This window comes from Salvelinus alpinus, chromosome 7 (assembly GCF_045679555.1).
Source record: "Salvelinus alpinus chromosome 7, SLU_Salpinus.1, whole genome shotgun sequence".
Taxonomy (NCBI): Eukaryota; Metazoa; Chordata; class Actinopteri; order Salmoniformes; family Salmonidae; genus Salvelinus; species Salvelinus alpinus.
Window position 1 is genome coordinate 10,965,632 of NC_092092.1, and position 17,290 is coordinate 10,982,921.

The window sequence follows — 17,290 nt, forward strand, 5'->3', positions numbered from 1 at the left end:
TTTCCAACAATTCTTTACAGACATTATTTCACTTATACACAACTGTATCACAATTCCAGTGTGACAGAAGTTTACATATACAAAGTTGACTGTGCCTTTAAACAGCTTGGACAATTCCAGAAAATGATGTCATGGCCTTAGAAGCTCCTGATAGGCTAATTGACATAATTTGAGTTAATTGGAGGTGTACCTGTGGATGTATTTCAAGGCCTACCTTCAAACTCAAATTCCATTGATAATCAATGGGGAATTATATCCTACTGGTCCTTCTGCAGCTTGCCTGTCAATGCAATCTTTCTTGTCCCAACCAAGCAAGTTGGCTAGCTTACTAGCTAACGTAAACTCACCCCATTCCGTACAAATGTGCGTAACCACGACATTCAAACGAGGCTACAAAGAAAACTAATGGGACTGTAGCGACTGTGTTGACTTCAAAATCGGGGGTGTGAACTAGGTTTCTATTCAAGCGTTGATGGACATGGTAATGGCTCTATAGTATTGGAGAAAAGTTGAAAAAACTGACCCTCCGTTACATCTTGACGTGTCATGTCGTAACGTACAGCACGCATAAAGCAACTATTTCTGTCTTACAATCTCTCTCTTTAAAAACAAGAAATGGACAGTGACGGGGGTAAGGGGGGATACCTAGTCATTATTTTCATCATCATTGCATGCGATCATCATTCTCAAAGCCGCTGTTTACTTCTAAGATCACTTTTGCACCGCCCTAAAAACCTGATTCAAATTCGACACAAACCTTCAAATAGGTATGTAATGACACATTATATCAACTCTTTATAGTGTTTTATTTACATTTTAGAGGCGATAAGGTGATAAGTTGGACAGATCGAGTGAAAAAAACCATTTTCCCACACGACATCTGTCCTTCTCACTATCACGCATTAGTTTCGCTTCCCCACCAGCCATTTTTAAAAAGACCCGACGGGGCTCATTGCCTGCTTGAATTATGCAGAAACGGGCAGTGTTTAGGTCATGTAATTGATTTTGTTGGAAAGGGGAGAAATTATGCTTTACAATGGTATTGACATTACAGTTGATCTGGAACTATTAAGTTTTAGGGGCGCTAAAACAAGGGCAATTGTACGGACCAAGGCGATGTACGAGTTTACGTTAGCTACTTCCAGACACAAATGAGAGAACACCTCACTCTGACCATTTTGGTCGTCGTAGCGGAGCTGGTTAGGCTGTTTACATGCTATTTAGAGCGTTCATGACTAACTACTACTTTTTTTTGCCTAAGTTTACTGACACCGCGCATATTCAGCGGGTGTTGCGAGTTCATAAATTCATCAGTTACTCTGCGCTCTGGCATACTCAGACGAGAGTGAATTTGTGAATGCAAGAGATATACACTGCTCAAAAAAATAAAGGGAACACTTAAACAACACAATGTAACTCCAAGTCAATCACACTTCTGTGAAATCAAACTGTCCACTTAGGAAGCAACACTGATTGACAATAAATTTCACATGCTGTTGTGCAAATGGAATAGACAAAAGGTGGAAATTATAGGCAATTAGCAAGACACCCCCAATAAAGGAGTGGTTCTGCAGGTGGTGACCACAGACCACTTCTCAGTTCCTGCACATTTGTGGCCTGCTGGAGGTCATTTTGCAGGGCTCTGGCAGTGCTCCTCCTTGCACAAAGGCGGAGGTAGCGGTCCTGCTGCTGGGTTGTTGCCCTCCTACGGCCTCCTCCACGTCTCCTGATGTACTGGCCTGTCTCCTGATAGCGCCTCCATGCTCTGGACACTACGCTGACAGACACAGCAAACCTTCTTGCCACAGCTCGCATTGATGTGCCATCCTGGATGAGCTGCACTACCTGAGCAACTTGTGTGGGTTGTAGACTCCGTCTCATGCTATCACTAGAGAGAAAGCACCGCCAGCATTCAAAAGTGACCAAAACATCAGCCAGGAAGCATAGGAACTGAGAAGTGGTCTGTGGTCACCACCTGCAGAACCACTCCTTTATTGGGGGTGTCTTGCTAATTGCCTATAATTTCCACCTTTTGTCTATTCCATTTGCACAACAGCATGTGAAATTTATTGTCAATCAGTGTTGCTTCCTAAGTGGACAGTTTGATTTCACAGAAGTGTGATTGACTTGGAGTTACATTGTGTTGTTTAAGTGTTCCCTTTATTTTTTTGAGCAGTGTATATGTTAACTGCGCAACAGTCGTTCAAGTTCTTGCTAGTTAACCAAATGACACCTGCATCTTTAGCGGTGTATAGCCACCGAAAAACGATATGAGGGGAAAAAGTCAGTCACTCACCCACTCCTCCAATGATATTGCATGACATCCTCCTAGCAGCTTGCTAACGTTAGGCTCCGTGTTTTTAGCTTGCTACATAAATAGATACGCTAGCTTATTAGCCACGTTATGACTGACTTGTGATCATTGCCCTTGCTAATTTGATTGTATTGACATTCCCAGTCTTAGTTACATTCATCTGTTTTTGTCCAGAATATTGAGTCATTGAAACTGAAACAGTGCATCCTGTAAAGGCTCTCTTTCGGTGAGTGAGTAGACCAAGGCGCAGCGGGTGATGAATACATAATGTTTTATTGACAAGACGGAAAAAACACGAAACGAAATACACTTGAATGATTAACAAAATAACAAAACGAACTAGACAGACCTAAACTATGAACTTACATGAAACGAGGAACACATAAACAGGAACGACCGAACGAACGAGACGAGACAGTACCGTGTGGTGCAAAATACACAGACACAGCGACAATCACCCACAAACAAACAGTGAGAACAACCTACCTTAATATGACTCTCAATTAGAGGAAAACGCAAAACACCTGCCTCTAATTAAGAGCCATACCAGGCAACCCAAAACCAACATAGAAACAGCAAACATAGACTGCCCACCCAAAACTCACGCCCTGACCATCACACACATCAAAACAACAGAAAACAGGTCAGGAACGTGACAGAACCCCCCCCCTCAAGGTGCGAACGCCGGGCGCACCAGCACAAAGTCCAGGGGAGGGTCTGGGTGGGCATCTGACCACGGTGGTGGCTCAGGCTCCGGACGCTGTCCCCACACCACCATAGTCACTCCCCGCTTCTGTATCCCCCTCCCAATGACCACCCTCCAACTAAAACCACCTAAATGAAGGGGCAGCACCGGGATAAGGGCCAGCACCGGGATAAGGGGCAGCACCGGGATAAGGGCCAGCACCGGGATAAGGGGCAGCACCGGGATAAGGGGCAGCACCGGGCTGAGGGACTCTGGCAGGTCCTGGCTGAGGGACTCTGGCAGGTCCTGGCTGAGGGACTCTGGCAGGTCCTGGCTGAGGGACTCTGGCAGGTCCTGGCTGAGGGACTCTGGCAGGTCCTGGCTGAGGGACTCTGGCAGGTCCTGGCTGAGGGACTCTGGCAGGTCCTGGCTGAGGGACTCTGGCAGGTCCTGGCTGGACGGAAGGCTCTGGCTGATCCGGTCTGGCGGAAGGCTCTGGCTGATCCGGTCTGGCGGAAGGCTCTGGCTGATCCGGTCTGGCGGAAGGCTCTGGCTGATCCGGTCTGGCGGAAGGCTCTGGCTGATCCGGTCTGGCGGAAGGCTCTGGCTGATCCGGTCTGGCGGAAGGCTCTGTAGGCTCTTGGCAGACGGGCGGCTTTGCAGGCTCATGGCAGACGGGCAGCTTTGCAGGCTCATGGCAGACGGGCAGTTCAGGCGTCGTTGGGCAGACGGGCAGTTCAGGCGCCGCTGGGCAGACGGGCAGTTCAGGCGCCGCTGGGCAGACGGGCAGTTCAGGCGCCGCTGGGCAGACGGGCAGTTCAGGCGCCGCTGGGCAGACGGGCAGTTCAGGCGCCGCTGGGCAGACGGGCTCAGACGGCGCTGGGCAGACAGATGGCTCCGACGGCGCTGGGCAGACAGATGGCTCCGACGGCGCTGGGCAGACAGATGGCTCAGACGGCGCTGGGCAGACAGGCAGTGCAGAAGGCGTTGGGCAGACGGCCGACTCTGCCCTGCTGAGGCGCACAGTAGGCCTGGTGCGTGGTATAGGCACTGGCTGCGCTGGAGAGGAGGAAAGCTCTGACAGCGCTGGACAGGTGGGAGCAGCTGGAGAGAGAACCCGGAGAGACAGCCTGGTGCGGGGGGCTGCCACCGGTGGACTGGTACTTGGAGGTGGCACCGGGTATACCGGACCGTGAAGGAGGACACGTGCTCTTGAGCACCGAGCCTGCCCAACCTTACCAGGTTGAATGGTGCCCGTAGCCCTGCCAGTGCGGCGAGGTGGAATAGCCCGCACTGGGCTATGCTGGCGAACCGGGGACACCATTCGTAAGGCTGGTGCCATGTATGCCGGCCCGAGGAGACGTACTGGAGACCAGATACGTTGGGCCGGCTTCATGACATCTGGCTCGATGCCCAACCTAGCCCTCCCAGTGCGGCAAGGTGGAATAGCCCGCACTGGGCTAAGCACGCGTACTGGGGACACCGTGCGCTTTACCGCATAACACGGTGTCTGACCAGTACGACGCTCTCTCACTCCACGGTAAGCACGGGGAGTTGGCTCAGGTATCCTACCCGGCTTTGCCACACTCCTCGTGTCCCCCCCCCCAATAAATTTTTGGGTCTGACTCTCGGGCTTCCAGCCTCTCTTACGTGCTGCCTCCTCAATCCACCGCTCCTGGGCTGTGGCTGCCTCCTTCTCCCGAGAGCGGCGATTCTCTCCAACCCTTCCCCAGGGTCCTTTTCCGTCCATGATCTCCCAAGACCATTCCTCCTGTGTCCAGTAGTCCTGTGTACTGGGCCGCTGCTGCTCCCCGTTGCTACGCTGCTTGGTCCGGGTTTGGTGGGTGTTTCTGTAAAGGCTCTCTTTCGGTGAGTGAGTAGACCAAGGCGCAGCGGGTGATGAATACATAATGTTTTATTGACAAGACGGAAAAAACACGAAACGAAATACACTTGAATGATTAACAAAATAACAAAACGAACTAGACAGACCTAAACTATGAACTTACATGAAACGAGGAACACATAAACAGGAACGACCGAGACGAGACAGTACCGTGTGGTGCAAAATACACAGACACAGCGACAATCACCCACAAACAAACAGTGAGAACAACCTACCTTAATATGACTCTCAATTAGAGGAAAACGCAAAACACCTGCCTCTAATTAAGAGCCATACCAGGCAACCCAAAACCAACATAGAAACAGCAAACATAGACTGCCCACCCAAAACTCACGCCCTGACCATCACACACATCAAAACAACAGAAAACAGGTCAGGAACATGACACATCCCGAATGGAGGCAGAAAACAACGTACCAGGCCAGCTGTGATTTACAACCTGATAGCAATATTTTTTGGAATAACCATAAATGTTTTGGTGAATTATATTAATCATGCAGTGAATTGCATCCATCTATTCTGCCAACAATACCTTACTGTACTTCAAGGAATGTTGAGTCATATATAACCTATTTTTAAAACCTCTTGTAAAGTTGCTTTTGTAGTATAAACTGGGCATTTTAGGCTGATATTATGAATGTGTTGTTTGTTTCATATCTGCAAAGTAGTTCAAATGCTGTCAGTTCCACTTTAATACACAATGAGTAAAATGTATTTTTCTTTGTGAGCCATCGACATGCCCAAACTATCAATACAAAATAAAGTATGCACTCTACCCACAAATTAAATGGATATACCTGAAATGCTTTGAATGTATTTGTTACTGTGTTTTACCTCTACAGACTGGAAGAGGGTTGCTCCACTGTCCAGTCATCCTGCACTGAGCTCTTGAGGCACCATGCAACAGATATCCTGTGCTGCAGGTGAAGTTGACCACATCGTTCAAGTTGAACTCACTGCCGTTAGTTCGACCATTTGCTGGGTTTCCAGGGTGACCACAGGTAATGGCTTTGAAGAAAGTAGAGGTAGCCAAGAGAGAGCAAAAATTGTTTTACACAATTATTAGTGATAGTGATTCAAAGGTTGAGAATTCCTGTAAATCTCTGATCATTTAAGGAAGAATTGATGAAGGCAATAACAAAACTTAAGTTTATCCACTTACAAACACAAACAGGAGCTTGTCCGGACCATCTGTGGTCTTGTTGACAGATCCGAACCGATGTTCCAATAAGGCGAAAGCCAAGGTTGCATTGGTAGACAACAGTGTCACGATAACTGGAGCCACCACCACTTATGTGACCGTTGATGATTGGATCAGGGGAGTCACAGTGGCCAGCTAGAAGGGAGAATAAACCAGATACCTGCATCTTATTTTTCAGTTCTAAGATGATACTTGAAATAGTTGAGACAGTGTGGATTGGCATGAAAGAGTACATTTGTGACGCAAACTTTCTTTCTATTCCCTAACACACCTTTGAAATGGTCTCAGGACTGTAATAACCATTTGGCACTTTGACATATGAAAACATTTTATCCTTTTCTCCCCTGATAATTCATGTCTTTGTGGTGAGAACTGCCTCAATCATTTTATCTGATCGATAATCTAATTGATAATAATGTTGGTGGTACAGTATATATCTTCATTTTTTACTGACATTTTGGAGTTGACTGTTGGGGTCAGATTAAATCTAATTATAGAATGGTCAGTATAAGAAGTTGCCTACCCTACATCAAATTTGGACACTGGTAATTGAAGCGAAATGACCTTAAAGAGGTTGACCTTCAAGAGTTTGAAGTGGATCAACTGTAACCTGAGGAATCTTAATGTGTTTCTGGCATAATGATTTGAAAACCATAAAGGTGCTCTACCGCATTTGGTGTTCGTCCAAGATCATAACATTGAGGGACATCCAGGATGATACAATTTTGGAGCTCGTCCAGGATGAGAAAAGACAGAAATCTTAATAATAATAAAAACAAAATTTCTACTGTACCAAGACATTTGGTTTCCACTCCGCTCCAGAGCCCGTTGACCCCACATTCCCTCACATGTGACCCCACCAGTGTGTATCCCGTATTACACATGAAGATCGCTGTGGCGCCAAATGTAGTCAGGGTTCCTATCTTGTTGCCATAGGGAGGAGAGGGGAGGTCCCCACACGAGATAACTGGAAGTGACACAGACAATCAGAGACTGAGTTATACTTGGTTGCACGCCACTGTGCCTGAGTGGAAACAAATTCCACAATAAGGACTGATTAGTGGAGCATTTTGATCTACAATGACTAGATATCCCTGAATGAAAGGCATGCAGAGAATTGTGTATTTCAGTGGAGGCTGTTGGGAGGAGCTATAGGTGGATGGGTTCATTGTAATGGCTGGAATATCAAACCCATCAAACATATGGAAACCACGTTTGACTCCATTCCCTTGATTCCATTTCAGGCATTACAATGAGCCCATCCTCCCATTGCTCCTCCCACCAGCCTCCACTGGTGTATTTGTACTCAAACACTAAATGGGGAAGTGGCACGTCGTGTCTTACAGCAGCTGATTGACTCAGCCCTCACAAGTTACCTGTAAATGTTACAATACATTTAAATATCCAACTACCTTATGTAAACACACATTGCTGGCTGTTATGTTAACATTCATTATATATTGTCCTTTTTGTTTCGTCAGACCATTCTAACAAATGCAACAGTATGCTTGTTTGTTTGTCATTGTGCATTCACCATCTTTAAATTCACATACAGTCTGGTTCACCACATAATAGAAAGGAGGCACTAAACATTACAGTATGTAAGGACATTGGCTATTGATGAAAATGAGTACTCATGCAGCATATCAAGGATGGAAATGAAGTTATCCTGCTAGCCCGAGGCTAGTACTTTTCTGACCAGGCTATCAGAACATTTTCCAAACTAACCCACCAGCTAGTAAAATGTTTTCTTTTTAAGTTTCACATGACAGAGTTTGGACCCAGGCTAGTAAAAATAATGGTCTATTCTATTAGCCCAGCTGGCCAGTGCCCAAAATCCTTAGATTCCATCCCTGAGCATAATGCATGTCTTCCCCATAAGGAGGTACCCAGGGAATGATCAGAAAACACACCAGGGACTCCTGGATGCACCCAATCAAAGCCAAGGCCAATGTGCCTTTGCATGTCCACAATGGCATGTAAACACATTAAATATTAAGTCCCTGCTAATCAAAATATTTACATTCTCCCTCTGACCACTAATTAGGCACAGGCTATTTTCCATGATTACTTCATCACCACTGCAGTTGTTTACACAACATGTTTAAGTAGAGGAAATAGGTAGAGCTGTGATCAAAACGAATAGCAAGTTTGGATACTGCCTTATGACTTCCCAGCTACTACACCAAATCCTGGGGATTATACATGTTACGGTCCAGAAATACACTGGGAGCCACAAAGAGGCACGGAGGATTTCAGATTTATTAACTGCCAGTCTGAATTACAGCCCCGGTCAGACAATGAAATTGCTCTCAGTAATTAGAAAAAGGTACTATTCATACTCGAAATGTCAAGTATTTTGCACTCCATTCTTACAAATTATAATCTTTCCCGTGTAGCTCAGTTGATAGAGCATGGTGCTTACAAAGCCATGGTTGTGTGTTCGATTCCCACTGGAGACCAGTATTCAAAAATATATATGAAAATGTATGCACTCACTACTGTCAGTTGCTCTGGATAAGAACATCTGCTAAATTACTTAAATGTTATTTTCTATTACTCTAAGCACTGCAGCCTTGTGGTACATGCACAGTATGTATCTTACTCTTGCAGGTAGACTTCTCCTCAATTCCAGCCCAGGTTCCATTAGCTAAGCACTTGATTGTCCTCTGTCCTCCGAGGTAGAAGCCAGGAGTGCAGCTCAGCATTATCTGAGCTCCAAATTCATTCAGTGACCCTGAGATCAGCCGCCACACCATGTGTTCTGAGAGCACGCTCTCAATGTTAGGGCAGTGGATCGCTGTGAGGGGAGAGAGAATAGGCCAGAGTTAATGGAATACTGTGACCCTGGCCTTCATTCTGAACACACTCAAAAATACAGACATGACAGAGAAAGATAATCTCAATTTCCTTTACGTTCTCCAACTTTAGTGATTTGATATTCTAAAAGTCTTGTGATGTGTACATTATCGGTCTTTGTCCTACAGTATATACATAGTATTACATTCTATTAATAAAACTGAGAAATGCCAAAGCAAATCAGAAAGTATAATGAGCATAAAAATATTTGTTATATATATATCTTATATTCACATAAATCCCACTCATTGTAGTATGAACATGTCATTTAAACAGTCATGTCCCAAAATGACTTAAATATGATTGCTGAGAGTGTTTCTGGTAATGCCTCAGGCCTGAGGAGGCGGGGTTGCATCCTACCATTTATTTTGTGTGAGTGCTTAACCGTAAAAATCTAGTCATTATTGCTCACCCGTTACCTGCTCCAAATTACTCTCTAAGGAGGATGTTAATGAGACATGCATTGACTGCAGTGGCTCAATGAGGCAGGCGATTTTAACATACCGTTGGCATAGAAACAAAGGGTTATTTTTCTCACGTAAACAAAGAGGTGGGTGTGCAGCATTGCTCCATGTCCCCTCCTCCAGACAGACGGCGCTCGTGGAGAAACTTGTCTCCATCCTGTACCCTTCATTGCACTGGTAGTTAACTTTGCTTCCTACTGTGTACTGGAAACCATGGAATGAACCATTGGCAGGAGACTGAGGGATTCCACAAGATATAGCTGCCAATGGAAAGATATGAAAATATAAAAATTATACTCTCATCAAACGATAATTTCTCAACCTGCAACTGTTTATTCAAATCAGAATTTCATCTTCCAAAGCAACAGGAACATCTACAAAAGCAACAAAGCAACATATTTTGAGAACAATTCAAGCTAGTAGATGTCTTCATAGTTCCAGTAAAATCAGTGGGACCAATTAGGCTGTTTTCTTGTCGAATTTGATCACAACCTTACGTTTAAGTTGGATTAGTGGAGCAGGTTGAGAGCTTCAAGTTCCTTGGTGTCCACATCACCAACAAACTAACATGGTCCAAGCACACCAAGTAGTGCATACAGCCCAGTACATAACTGGGACCAAGCTTCCTGCCATCCAGGACCTCTACACCAGGCGGTGTCAGAGGATGGCTCTAAAAATTGTCAAAGACTCCAGCCACCTTAGTCATAGACTATTCTGTCTGCTACCGTACGGCAAGCGGTACCGGAGTGCCAAGTCTAGGTCCAAGAGGCTTCTAAACAGCTTCTACCCCCAAGATATAAGACTCCAGAACATCTAATCAAATGGCTACCCAGACTATTTGCATTACCCCCCCCCCCCCCCCCCTTACACCGCTGCTACTCTCTGTTGTTATCGTCTATGTGTAACCGATGCGAAATGGATAGCTAGTTAGCGGTGGTGCGCGCTAATAGCGTTTCAATCGGTGACGTCATTCGCTTTGAGACCTTGAAGTAGTGGTTCCCCTTGCTCTTCAAGGGCCGCGGCTTTTGTGGAGCGATGGGTAACGATGCTTCGTGGGTGACTGTTGTTGATGTGTGCAGAGGGTCCCTGGTTCGCGCCCGGGGCGAGGGGACGGACTAAAGTTATACTGTTACATGTGCATAGTTACTTTAATAACTCAACTAACCGGTGCCCCCGCACATTGACTTTGTACCGGTACCCCCCTGTGTATAGTCTCGCTATTGTTATTTTACTGTTGCTCTTTAATTACGTGTTACTTTTATTTCTTATTCTTACTCTTATTTTTTGTTAAACTGTATTGTTGGTTAGGGGCTCATACGTAAGCATTTCACTGTAATGTTGTTGTTCGGCGCATGTGACTAATAACATTTGATTTGATTAAACAGAGAAGCCAGAATCCTCCACTGCCTCTCCATGACCTTAAGAACAGCTGAATGGATTACTCTCAGCACTTACAGAAATTATGGCACATAATTAGTAGACACTATGGACACTTCTCATCACAGGAGTGTTCTGTGTTCTGACTATAGTGGCCTTGTGTCTCAAATGGGAGGGATAAAGAGGCAGTAAGCAAAGTATGTACCTATGCTGTTAGTATGTACCAACTATTAGAGTACAATGGAAACCAGAAATTTACCGTTGAAGATTGTGGCATTCACTTGCTTAAACCCACGCTTACCGTTCGAATACCATGTTTAGAATACCGTGCAAATGGAACAGACGATCTCATCATATCAAATGATAATTTCCTATCAGGTTTAGTGAGGATAACAAACCGCTATCTTGTTTTGTTCACTAGTTACCCACCTGTAGTTTACCACAAATGAGTGGACACAGTTTCCTTTGTACCTTTAAAATAGATAATTGTCTTGCATGCTCTATCGCAAACAGGCATTAAAGATAAAACCCCCAGAAGTAATTAGCTCCATCTTAGACTCTATTCCTTTATGCAAATACACATCTCATTACAGCAATGGGCTGTCACACTAGTGAACACAATGCAGAAAGGGTCAGTTACATCACTGTCGATGATTATATATTTCTGAATAAAGTTTGTTAAAAGACTTCTCAGAATCTATTCATTAAGATATTTTCTATGATATTAAGAAATATTCATGAATTGTAGCCTACTATGTTGAAGACCAAGGAGCAAAATAAATAGACAATGAATCACAATTCCACAAACACATGTCAACATTGTGACAAGAGGGAGCCCAATCACATTTGCAAGACTTTCACCAGACATTAAAGTGAATCCCCCTCGAGTCTGTAAATGCCATTCGCTGTTCTGCATTACCTTGACATAGTGGAGCTGGGGTATCCCAATGATACAGTCCATTCGGATGTAACCGGCAGGTGGAATTTCTGGGCCCCACTAGTCTGTAGCCAGCATAACAATAGTACTGCAGATTGCTTCCTGGGATCTCTCTTGTTCGGTTAAGCACCCCTCCATTTCCAGGTGGGTCGTTAATGCTACAATAAGGAGCTAAATTGAAAAGAAAGGAGCAATTTAAGTGTTTTCTATACCATTCCTCCTAAATGATTAACGATATACACTAGATATACATTAGTACTTTATATTACCTTATATTAGTATAACATTAGATTAAATCCATCCACCAGATGACTAGTACTAAATGGTTAAGTCTAGGTTCTAGGTGATTAGACCTCATGTTAAAACTCCAGGCATCATTCTTATTTACTTTGATGAAAGACCAATGGACTGTTTAAGACGAAGGGAAAAATCCCTTGGCTGGGTAAAGACTTCTTCACTCCCAAAGCAGTTTTGTAAAGATCAAACGGAGGTGTATTACCCTGTCTGTGTTCAACATCCATGCATTATTTAAAAATACTTTTACATAGTTTGACAGCACCGAGGTAGCCACTCTGAAGCCTTCAGAAACCATCACTCATTCTGACACGTCAGGCCTCAATCCAATGTAACAATTTTTTTACCGAGTCATTTTTTTCGCACAAGGGATGGCAAATTGAATAAATGGGGAAACATGTGGAAACAAACTGGAATAATAACCAGCACAGGGGCTGGAACGGCAAAATTATCGACTAAAATGAATTGAGAGAAGAAAAGCAACAGAAAAGGCAGAGGGAGAGAAAAGAAGAGAGAAGAAATGGAGAGTAATCATTGCCACCGGGCTTTGTGAGCTATATATCATGTTTGGTCATTGGTGGAAATGTCGGTTTGAGGCACCGGACATGGCGGTTATTCAGCCAAATTCATTATCGGATCTTTGACCTCTATTATGGAGGACTTGCAAAAGGATCCCTGCAGGTATACAGTCTAATGAGGGCTAACTTGTAAAAGTCTGACTGCCTCACACTCTTTGACCTACATTGGATCCAAAGCAACTGCCTCAGAGGACAGAGGCTGGTGTCTAAGCTTCTCTGACACCCATACAAGAGAAAAAAGGCTATGGCGCTGTCCCACTTTTTGAATGTCCTGTAATTCAAATGTTTCATTTGGTGTTTGTTATGAAACATACGAATGATGATGCATTAGTAGAAATAGACATGCCCACAGCACATGGGCGTTAAAGCCTTATCACAAACTGAAACATATTGTTATGCACTACAAACCTGTGTAGCGGATTCTGAATCCTCTTTTGCTGGTTGCATGATCAGTGGACCATCTCAGGTAAAGGTGGTTGGTCTTGCTTGTAAAGTTTAACTGTGTGGAGTGATTTCCACTAAGGGCCACCAGCAAAGGGCTCTGGCCAGATGGTCCTAACAGAGCAAAAGTAACACTCACAAATGACAGTGCTTGTTGTAAGGCATTTGAACATTAAATCATCTCTGACATGGCATAAACATTTTAGAACAAACAAAATAAAACATGCATATGACTTATTTGGCTGTTGGAAGAGGAAATTACCGTCAAAGATCTCAAGTTCGTCGAACTGCTTCTCACTCTGAAACATCTCCACGAAGATGGAGATAGTGTACGCAGGTTGAACCCTGATGACCCAGGAGCAGGTCTGAGAGTTGGGGTAGTTTTTAGGGAAACCTGGACTAAGGATAACTCCTGATGAGGAGGAGCGTTCTTCATTTGCAGGACACTGGGCTAAACGCACAACACACACATGCAGACAAATGAGAAATAGTTAGTTACTGCTACAGTACACATCTTTATCACCTCAACGGTTCTTCTCTTGAGCTTCTCCAGGTTGCTAAATCCAAATGAGCTCAGGGTTAGTGATCTATGGCAAGAAATAATGTGAAGGCATTTTCCATTGTCCTGTTCTCTTCTACCCTGTGGGCAAATGATAATGAAAACAAACCGAATGGACCATAGCTGCATTACGGAATTACAACATTTAAGGAAACTCTGCTGCGCTTATCTCCATATCTCCCCAGAAAATGTACTTTGTGCTCTGCTAATGGAACCATACTGCTGCCTTCCATCTGTGTCATCACATTGGCACTATAATTAGAAATTATATGTCCACCATTCATAAGCCATTCAATCTGTGACTCACTTTCAGTCAGAGCTTCGATTTCAAAGAGTCACAGAGACTCTAGCTACACTCTAGCTGCACTTTGTTTTTTAACAGGCTGATGCACACCTTGGAACAATGTCTAGTAATAGTGTCGTATAAAGGAGTCATCAGAAGGATACAAAGAAACAAGGGTAGAACGTCAGATTTAAAAAAAAAAACAGGCAGGTAAACTGATACGCTTGTAAAAGCAAATAACTGGAAGTATATGAGCTGAAAGTTCACCTCCTGTTATAAATGGAATAATAAATAAAATAATCAGAAAAGGTCAGAACATTCTCTTACCTTCACAAGTAGGCGGAGGACTCTCAAACTGGAGATGAGAGTTGAGTTTACAGGTAAGCTCACTGTTGCCTACCAGGGTAAATCCAGGGAAGCAGCGATACTTCACAACGTCTCCTGGACAAAATAATTATTTCATACGTCTTATAGCAGCTGTGACATCATCAACGTCTGATGGAAACCTACATTGGATATTAAGTTTATGTCTCTCGATACAATACCAACAGCTATATTACATAACAGTCTGCTATATACCCCTAACATGGTTGTCCAAGATCATTTCAAATAAAGGTTCACACTCCAGCATGGTATACCTCTTTGATTCAAAGTCACATAGGAGCATGTTTAAACTGAATCATGTAGCGGGTCACTGTCTGACGTCCCACTGCAACTCTGTGTTGAATTATATAACCCAGTGTTGACCATCTCTGGTACAAACGTACCTATTTCATAATCTTGATCTTCGTATACTATTTCAGCTTCTTCCACTGTTGGTGGAGGTGGGCATTTCTTCAGACGATAGGCTGGATGAGAGAAACAATTCATAAGTAATTTGCCAAAATCACATAATCCACAGTATACTATACTTATGGATACGTATTCTATCATTTCATCTATCTGACAAACATAAAAAACAAAGAAATCACACAAGATAAAGGGATGGGCATATACAGTTGAAGTTGGAAGTTTACATACATCTTAGCCAAATACATTTAAACTCAGTTTTTCACAATTCCTGATATTTAATCCTAGTAAAAATTTCCTGTTTTAGGTCAGTTAGGATCACCACTTTATTTTAAGAATGTGAAATGTCAGAATAATAGTAGAGAGAATGATTTATTTCAGCTTTTATTTCTTTCATCACATTCCTAGTGGATCAGAAGTTTACATACACTCAATTAGTATTCGGTATCATTGGCTTTAAATAGTTTAACTTGGGTCAAATGTTTCGGGTAGCCTTCCACAAGCTTCCCACAATAAGTTGGGTGAGTTTTGGCCCATTCCTCCTGACAGACTTGGTGTCATGTTTGTAGGCCTCCTTGCTCACACACGCTTTTTCAGTCCTGCCCACAAATTTTCTGTAGGGTTGAGGTCAGGGCTTTGTGATGGCCACTCCAATACCTTGACTTTGTTGTCCTGAAGCCATTTTGCCACAACTGTGGAAGTATGCTTGGGGTCATTGTCCATTTGGAAGACCCATTTGCAACCAAGCTTTAACTTCCTGACTGATGTATTGAGATGTTGCTTCAATATATCCACATAATTTTCCTGCCTCATGATGCCATCTGTTTTGTGAAGTGCACTGGACCCTCCTGCAGCAAAGCACCCCCACAACATGATTCTGCCACCCCCGTGCTTCATGGTTGGGATGGTTTTCTTCAGCTTGCAAGCCTCCCCCTTTTCCCTCCAAACATAATGATGGTCATTAGGGCCAAACAGTTCTATTTTTGTTTCATCAGACCAGAGGACATTTCTCCAAAAAGCACGATCTTTGTCCCCATGTGCAGTTGCAAACCGTAGTCTGGCTTTTTTATGGCGGTTTTAGAGCAGTGGCTTTGTCCTTGCCTTTCAGGTTATGTCGATATAGGACTCGTTTTACTGTGGATATAGATACTTTTGTGCCTGTTTCCTCCAGCATCTTCACAAGGTCCTTTGCTGTTGTTCTGGGGTTGATTTACACTTTTCGCACCAAAGTACGCTCATCTCCAGGAGACAGAACGCGTCTCCTTCCTGAGCGGTATGATGGCTGCGTGGTCCCATGGTGTTTATACTTGCGTACTATTGTTTGTACAGATGAATGTGGTGCCTTCAGGCATTTGGAAATTGCTCCCAAGGATGAACCAGACTTGTGGAGGTCTACACATTTTTTTCTGAGGTCTTTTGAAAGGCACAGTCAACTTAGTGTATGGAAACTTCTGACCCACTGGAATTGTGATGCAGTGAATTATAAGTGAAATAATCTGTCTGTAAACAATTGTTGGGAAAATGACTTGTGTCATGCACGAAGTAGATGTCCTAACCGACTTGCCAAAACTATAGTTTGTTCACAAGAAATTTGTGGAGTGGTTGAAAAACGAGTTTTAATGACTCCAACCTAAGTGTATGTAAACTTCCGACTTCAACTGTATATATAAATACAATCTGTTAGAGGACAATTGACCACATTCAACCGGTCACAAAGTAAAACCATGAGATATTACAACTTTATTTCTGAAATACTTTCGAAACAGGGAATCAGCAAGCTTTAGCAGTAACAGTATGCATTGCATTTTAGCTACAACATTTGGAAGAGAAACTGACCATGGAAATTGAGGACAAAGAATCCACTTGTGGAGAAGTCACTGTGAAACTTGATAAGGACCTGATTGAAAGAACTGTAGGCTGACTCTAGCGCTGTATTACCACTGAAAATCCCAAGCTGTGGGTAGCTCTGCTCAGGGCCATCCCTGGAAGAGGCCAGAAGACATTGAAAGTGCATTACATTTATAACACACACATTAAACATTGCAATAATGTCCAGAATTTCAGTGTGGCTTGGTTGAATTGATTTGCTCTCAAATCTATAGCAAGATTTGTGCTGACGTTCATATAAAAACCATTACATTACAGACAGTGTTGAATGAAAACAGCAAAAAATGATGACTTTACAGACTACTGGCCTCTTTTAATGGCTTCTGAAGATGAATAATCCATATAACTCACAGAGGGCTGTATTGTGGCAGAAAGTGTGTATTTTACCCATTGAAATACATCGTTTTAATCCACTCTCGGATGCTGCAGATTAAACCATGGCATGTACTTATTATATTGTGACTTTCAAGTTCATCTTCACTAGTAAAAGGAATAAAAAGGCACTATGTTGATTTGTTTCCTGTCTTGCTGTATTTACAGTATAACTCTGGGTTTTCCTGTGCAAGGTTAGCGTTTTCGTCATGAACCTTGTTCTGGAGGCAGCTCCGCAGAGTGCCCACTGGGCAAAAACTGGCTGAATCAACATTGTTTCCATGTCATTTCAACACCAAAAAATAATTTGATGACGATGAATCAATGTGGAAAACTAATTGGAT

General features: G+C 43.5%; 1 protein-coding gene across 1 annotated transcript in view; it reads right to left on the minus strand.

Moving 5' to 3' along the window:
- Window positions 1–17,290, minus strand: part of LOC139580473 (CUB and sushi domain-containing protein 1-like) — a 451,300-nt gene that overhangs the window by 28,558 nt on the left and 405,452 nt on the right. Inside the window, exons 44-54 of the mRNA XM_071409207.1 lie at window positions 16,524–16,669; window positions 14,666–14,746; window positions 14,226–14,339; window positions 13,319–13,507; window positions 13,024–13,170; window positions 11,726–11,914; window positions 9,504–9,689; window positions 8,712–8,906; window positions 6,900–7,073; window positions 6,068–6,241; window positions 5,740–5,913 (exon numbers count right to left, since the gene is read on the minus strand). Coding sequence (XP_071265308.1) covers window positions 5,740–5,913; window positions 6,068–6,241; window positions 6,900–7,073; window positions 8,712–8,906; window positions 9,504–9,689; window positions 11,726–11,914; window positions 13,024–13,170; window positions 13,319–13,507; window positions 14,226–14,339; window positions 14,666–14,746; window positions 16,524–16,669 — 1,769 coding nt within the window. The remainder of the gene's footprint in view (window positions 1–5,739; window positions 5,914–6,067; window positions 6,242–6,899; window positions 7,074–8,711; window positions 8,907–9,503; window positions 9,690–11,725; window positions 11,915–13,023; window positions 13,171–13,318; window positions 13,508–14,225; window positions 14,340–14,665; window positions 14,747–16,523; window positions 16,670–17,290) is intronic.